This window comes from Etheostoma cragini, chromosome 5 (assembly GCF_013103735.1).
Source record: "Etheostoma cragini isolate CJK2018 chromosome 5, CSU_Ecrag_1.0, whole genome shotgun sequence".
Taxonomy (NCBI): domain Eukaryota; kingdom Metazoa; phylum Chordata; class Actinopteri; order Perciformes; family Percidae; genus Etheostoma; species Etheostoma cragini.
This window is the reverse complement of record NC_048411.1, coordinates 23,611,338-23,618,430: the sequence shown is the minus strand read 5'-3', so window position 1 is coordinate 23,618,430 and position 7,093 is coordinate 23,611,338. Positions and strand designations below refer to the sequence as shown.

Sequence of the window (7,093 nt, the reverse complement as noted above, 5' to 3'; positions counted from 1 at the left end):
CCCCCCTTCCCTTCAAACTTCATTATTTCTGTCACTGTCTCCCCATCTCACTCTCTACCGTCTACCTTCTGGCTCTGTCACTCTCTCTCTCTCTTTCTCTCCCTCCCTCCTCGGTTTTCTTAATCGTTTTAATTATTCAAAGACAATTTTGCCTGGCGGTTATCCTTTTTGTTCCGTCTCATTTGGATGAGAAAACCCCAGCCGCTAATCGACCAATTAGGCCAGCTCCAGATGACATCATTGTAGTTTGTTTGAAGAAAGTTTTTTTTGCAGCCATTGAGCCTGAGGCAATGGTGTGCATCTCTGTCCGTAATTGAAGTATGCATCTAGGTTGATTTTCAATTTCCCCCAAATTTAACACTTAAGTGCTGCTTGACTTTTAATTACCTGGCATAGCAAGACTTTAGTAAGCTGGGTGCAAGTTAGGGTCCAGGGACTATTACTATTAGTTTAAAGAACAGACCAGACCACGGTTCACCAAATATTGAAGTAGACCCCCTTTAAAAGCTTAGTTGACTCTTTGAACTCATACATTTGGTGGTGCATTTGGAGGTTGACTGAATTTAAAATTTTTAAATTTTAAATGTTTTTTGTTTATGTGTGTTCTTTCTTTTTAGATCCACGTCTACAGCTTAGAGACGTGCAAATCTGTGGCTTGTGTCGGCGACTCGCTGGGAGATTTCACCTGCATCAACCTGAGAGACAGCCCTCCTCACCTGCTGGTGTGCGGAAATAAAGACAGGAGGTAACACACTTGCAGACAGGAAAAAAATCTCCCAATACGGACACTCTGAGATTTATTCAAACATTACAAATGGTTGAAACTGAGCCAAGAAGTTAAGATAAAAGGAATTTCTATGAAATAGGTTTCCCACAGTGGCACCAGATGGGAAACTGGGGCTACAGGACTATTCAACAGAAAGTGTGTGAGAAGACCTAAGGCTCTATTCAATTTTTGCATTAGTCACACTTCACACGGTCTCTCTGTTGCCTTGATAAAACAATACGTAGTAAAAAAAGTAGACAGAGGCACTGACACACGCAGATGTTTCTGCTCTTTGTTGTGAAAAGATACGTCTACCTATACGAGAAAAAAATCGGGCCGTCTTGATCCGGTCCAGCAACATCACACATCCATGCAGGTATACACACTTGCCACATCGCTATCCTGGCTCTCTAGATGAGGACAGACACATAAAAGAGCCATTCTCATCTATTCTGCACTTGTTAGCGGGTGCTGCGGTGCATGAGCTGGCAGGAAAAGAAAAATCCTTGGCACATCTTTGTCCAAAGCTGCCCCTGTTGTTTCTATTCAGCACCAAATCCATCTGGCTGTTAAGTAGTTGGCTTGAATCAAAAGACAGACCACATCACATTGTTTAGGTGTTGTTAAGACTCCTATCAACTGTACACAAAAAATGCTATGTTAAAGATGTTTTTTTCAAGTGCATTATGGTAAAAATGCTCAGCACTGTTTTGATTAAAAAATTGAAATGGTTGTTTTCTCGCCATAGCATTGTTAGAGTCTTTAACCACTTCCTTTTTGCATAACGTGGTCTTTGCTGTCTGATGTGTAGTTGTGTTCAGAGAGACTCACACACCAGCTTGGCTCCTCCACTTTAGCCCCAGCTGATGCAGCTCAGTCAACGACAAATAGTGGAGGTTGAGGGATGTGCCCCCCCACCATTAGCCAAAGCCTAATGAATCCCTTCTTTTTGTCCCAATGAGATTTGTCCCTCTGTTTTTTGTGAGATCCAGGGAGCAAATGAGGGGTCTTGATAAGGGCTGCTTGGAAAAAAAGCCACCACTGTGCCAACAAGAAAGATGTGGGCAAGGAGGAAGATTTTAAGAAATAGTGAGTGTCATACCTGCTGTGACTCGCTTATCATTCTGCAGGAGTGCACTCAAGAACACTTGGAGTCTTGGATTTGACTCGACTTTTCCTTCCAGTTTAAAAACTTTAAATGACTTCAAACTGATTTTTTGTCACGCTAGTAACATGGCTCTACGGATGGCAATCTGTTGGTCAGGGTCCACCACTTTGGTCCAAGTTTAAGTTTCTCTAAAAACGATGCCCGGGATGTTGTAATTTTGAACAGACTTTCATGGTCCTCTGATCACTTGACATTTCACTTATCCAGTTAAAAATTGCAAAAGCTACTACACGTTTTGGCGCAAACATGTACAGCTATTATGTTTCCTAGACAATGGAGTCTAATGACTTGATTTTCTGAGTTTTCCTATAGATTCACCAGGAAACTCACATTTGGGATTTTGAGTTAAAAATCTCCACATCAATGGCTCACAATGACATTTTGTACAAAGATTCATGTTCTCATCGGGATGAAGCGTACACTCCTTTAGTAAATTTTTTTGTAATTTGACCAATACTTTGGTTTATGACCAAATACAAGAACTACCGTTATTGACAAATATTAACATGCTAACACAGACATTTTACCTGCTAATAATCAACATGTTAACACTGTCATTGTGAGCATGTTGACTGATGTACCACTGTGGCCGATGTACCGCTGTGCCTTAATACAAGCCTCTAGCCTGGTTGTGCTAACTTATATCTAGCCGTTTATTTGATGCTAAAGGGTAATGGACACAGTCCTGTACATCAACTTAGTTGGACCTTGATAACTTTCACCTGTTGTGGAGTTTTGGTCTTGAATTCATCTTACCTTGATCTTGCAGAAGGATTCAGGTGATTAACCCACAGGTTGTAACTGCATAGTCTGCAGAGCAGAAAACCTGTAACCAAGTTTTGCAATTTTGTCATTGTGGACGGCGCCAGACAAAATGCGTAATAATGTTGAAGGTATCAATTTGAATGAAATACTAAACAAGGCCACTTGGGATCACCAAATCACAGGTTTGCGTCCAACACAATCCTCAGTGTAAGATGATTAATGTCTCGTCTAGCTGGAGGAAACTAACTGGAGTTTTCTGAGCCTCTCTTATTAGGCAGAGCTCCTCCTGATTAATGAAGAGGAGTCTGGCCACTGACAGCTCACTGAAGACAGAGCCGCTTCCAACATTAGATTTATGGTTCCCTGCGGTCGGCCAGTAATGCTCAGTCCTCATTGTTTAAACGTGTTCTTCCATCACGTAATGCCACTAAACGGGCAGAACTGTGGACATCAAGACCTCGGTGCCCATTTAGCCGTTTAACTGTGATTCTTGAAAACATTTCTGGAAGCGGAAATGAAATCAGTTTGAATCCCCAACGTAAATTTGATTATGGTAATGAAGTCTTGGAAGAAGGTTGATCCTGGATGAAGTCATGTCCTGGCTGCTTTCAGCTGCAATAAAGCCACAATGACAACAGATGGAGCTGATGGTCCCCCGGGCTTGAGCTTCTCATGAAACCCAGCAAGCAGAAATCCCTGCTGGTATTGTCTTTTTTTTTAATCAGAAATACTAATACAAATACTTGTACTTAATAATAATAATCATATCATATTAGCTCACATAACACTTTTCTCAAAGCAGTATCCTAATCAAAATATGTATTAAAGGGCTCATATTATGCTAACTTTAGGTTCATAAGTGTATTTAGAGGTTATATCAGAATAGGTTTACATGGTGTAATTTTCAAAAAACACCACATTTTTGTTGTACTACACTTTGCTGCAGCTCCTCTTTTCACCCTGTGTGTTGAGCTCTCTGTTTTAGTCACAGAGTGAGGCATTGCAGTTCTGTTCCATCTATGTTGGGAGTCGCATACGCGCGGTACCGAGGTAAGGACTACTAGCCAGTCAGAAGCAGAGTATGAAGGCATGCCACCTTAGCAGCTAGACGATCATTATAACGTGTGTTACAAAGTGACGCATGTTGGTCACCAAAGTAAAGGCTGGACTATAATAGAGCTGTTTGGAGCAGTTGGTGAACTGTGTTTCTGTTGGAGATGGTAGTCCCTTTGGGGGGGACTTTGGGCTTTTTCACTTTGTAAACCTATAACAAGCACAACAAAGGAAAGGGAAAAAGACAAAAACCATAATATGAGCACTTTAAATACATATATGGGTAACCGTAATAAATCCATTCAATACAAAAGCAGTCAACAAGAAAGACGAAATTACATTAAAAATAATAATTTCATTTGGCAAATAAAAACAACAAAGCTAAGAGTCATGTGAAGTCAAAACAAAGTCCACAACGCAGTCGTTTTAAAGAGGAAACAAGATTGCCTGCCTGTGGCCAATACACCATGTGTTTTGATTGTGAGCAGCAACATCCTCAAATCAGTTCTTTATTCGTCTACTTAGTGAAGAGATGTGAAACCTTTATGCTGTACATATATATTCCACCATACTCTGTTGTAATTCTTGCTTGTAGACCTGTATTTGTACCTGCTGGTATTTTGCACACGCTTTATTCATGTTTTTAGTTTTGTTTATAAGTATTTTCATTCCTTAATCTCTGGTGTTTAGATGTTGTTCCTGTTTTAATAATTAGCGCCCCTTGACCGGCTGTTGCAATACTCCATTTGTACCATAATGGATTTGTCAAGCCTCATCTAATGTAGCAGTTTAATGTTTAGTCAGTTTCTGTCCATATGCCACATTTACTTGTTATCGTCTCTATGTTCATTGTCTAGTGGAAGTGGTAAATATACCCTGGTAACGGATAGCAGCAGTTGGGAGGCTGGAACTAAAGCGTTGTACATTTGCGTCAGTTTGTATTTGTCTTTGGTCTCATTGGTGGATGTTGAAAGTTCCTTCAATAGTCTCCCTTTGTCTGAAAATGAATGCACTCTTTGAGAAAAACGTACTCTCTCTCTCTCTCTTGTGCAGCCTTGGAGTTCTCCGCCTCTGTAAGCAGAAAGTGAAATCCAAAAATACCATGCTTAACTGGAAATGACTGATACTATTGTACTCACTTCACCACTTCTATTATTGGACTCCCTTTGAATCACTTACTATTTGCAATTATAAAACTAACCTAGTGTTACATTATTATAGTACTGTCAGCAACGATGTCTGACCTCAATAAATATTGCATCATGTTTTTCAATTGACCTACAGTACATACTTGCAAGGCCATGGCAAATGAACAACAGATTTGTCAATAAACTGATAATTATTTGTTCTCCGCTGTGATTCAGGGTGAGGGTGTTTGACCTACGAGCCGGCTCTTCCGTAGCATCCCTGTACGCCCACCACCTGGGTGTCACCTCGGTGCAGGCGGACGACTGGAAGATCGTGAGCGGCGGGGGTGAAGGATTGGTATGCGTGTGGGAGATGAGGATGGGAGCCAAGCTGTGGGAGATGCACAACAGGTGGGACAGTCTTTGTTCGGAGCCACTTAGAGGAGATAAACCCCTCTGCTCCAATGATAAAGACCTCGCATCTGTTTTTGTAACTGAGTTTTTTGGTTTGTAACACATCGCAGTTGTGGTGTGTGCCTTTGAGATTAGAATAAATTAAGGGATTTTAGAAAACCCATTCATCCAGTGATTGTACATATATTGTTTTCTTCTTATTAATGTGTCTTATTTTTCTCTAAATTATTCGAAATTATGAGTCTCAGCCAAATGCTTTGTGTGCTTCAATGCAGCATTGACAAATTCTTCATATTTTGTATTGACAAATGTAAGTTACATGTAGGCTGTAATTTGGAACCAATTTAGTACCACAAGTTAAGAGAAAATGTGAAGGTGGACAGCTTTTTGCTGTTCACTGATTAGAAAACATTAGTTTAGCAATGGGGGGCTGCTGTGGCTTGGTGGGAGAGCGGTCGCCTGCCAATTTGAAGGTTGGTGATTCAAGCCCTGGCCCTGCAGTCCCATGTCAAAGTGTCCTTGGGCAAGACACTGAACCCTGAGTTGTCCCCGATGCTACGCCATGGAGTATAAATGTGTGTGAGTGTTTATCTGACGAGCAGGTGGCACCTTGTACAGCACCCTCAGCCACAGTGTATGAATGTGTGTGAATGGTTCCTGTACTATGTAAAAGAGTCCATTTACATAAAATCTGAATTATGAAATGTTTAGATCTAGTATAGTTTAAGATATCTTTACTTTAGCCTTAAAATTTGTGCATAAAGACAAGCATGCGCATTAAAAAAAATAAAAATAAAGTATGTATTTTATACTGAAGGTGTTGTTTTCTGTCTTGGCTACAGGCATCCTGTTAGGCATGTACGCTTCAACACCAGTACCCTGGTAACAGCCAACATCCCTGATGACAAGTCGCCAAGGGGCGCCTGCATCACAGATGATGACCTTACAGCTCACCGCAGGTCACTGATCTCCCTCCCACACTCTTCTTCTAAATTTATTTTCTAACCTGGATCTCTTCTCGGCATCCACCTCCCATTTCCCACAGGCTTACAGAGTCTCTGAGTCAGACATACTCAGTGAACTGACAGCTTCTCTGCACCTTATTTGGTACTCATTTGTTTTTTTTTCCAGAGTGAAGATCAGTACAACGCTCATGTCTTTGTTTATTAAGATCCCCATCAGCTTCTGTCTGTCTTTAACAGAAGCTACTCTTCCTGGGGATCTATTATTTTTAATAGTTTTTTTAATAGTTCATTTTTCATTATTTTATACTCACATCATAACAAAAATAAACAATTCATCGGACAAGACTCAACACAAGCCCAAAACCTGTATAATACGTACAGTTGCTCACATAATCATTTGTCTTCAATGGTTCACAATAGAAAGAAAGCACTAGTCTAGGTCAGAAAAAAAAGAAAAAGGATAGCTCACTGTTATAGTTTAGTGTACTTTACCAGTTATTGTGTAAATAAATAGAATTTTAACTTTTTATGAAAAACTATTTTGTCTGTTCGGTAAATTAGAATTTTGGCCCACAACTGCTTAGCTTAGCAGAAAGACCGGAAACCGCCAGCTTGGCTCTGTCCAAAGGTGACAAAGTACGCCTACCAGCACCTCTAAAGCTCCGAGCCCTTAACCCTATAGCTTGTTTATTTCATCTGTACAAATGCCAAAGTGGCATCCTTTAGTCACCGGTCATGGCCAAGAAATACTACAGCACTCCTCCTGTAAGACCAATAATTGTGGTATTTGTGTCACTCTTTCTACTCTTTATGCTAAGCGGGCTGTATTTTAAAA

The 7,093-nt window shown here is 40.5% G+C and overlaps 2 protein-coding genes across 2 annotated transcripts in view; one reads left to right on the top strand and one right to left on the bottom strand.

The window, feature by feature from the left end:
* tesca (tescalcin a) overlaps window positions 1-7,093 on the bottom strand; it is a 20,751-nt gene that overhangs the window by 3,670 nt on the left and 9,988 nt on the right. Inside the window, exons 9-10 of the mRNA XM_034872833.1 lie at window positions 6,300-6,305; window positions 905-908 (exon numbers count right to left, since the gene is read on the bottom strand). The gene's annotated coding sequence lies outside the window, so the exon portion shown is untranslated. The remainder of the gene's footprint in view (window positions 1-904; window positions 909-6,299; window positions 6,306-7,093) is intronic.
* fbxw8 (F-box and WD repeat domain containing 8) overlaps window positions 1-7,093 on the top strand; it is a 22,482-nt gene that overhangs the window by 14,750 nt on the left and 639 nt on the right. The window contains exons 8-10 of the mRNA XM_034872826.1: window positions 618-745; window positions 5,117-5,290; window positions 6,136-6,252. Of these exons, the coding sequence (XP_034728717.1) occupies window positions 618-745; window positions 5,117-5,290; window positions 6,136-6,252 (419 nt within the window). The remainder of the gene's footprint in view (window positions 1-617; window positions 746-5,116; window positions 5,291-6,135; window positions 6,253-7,093) is intronic.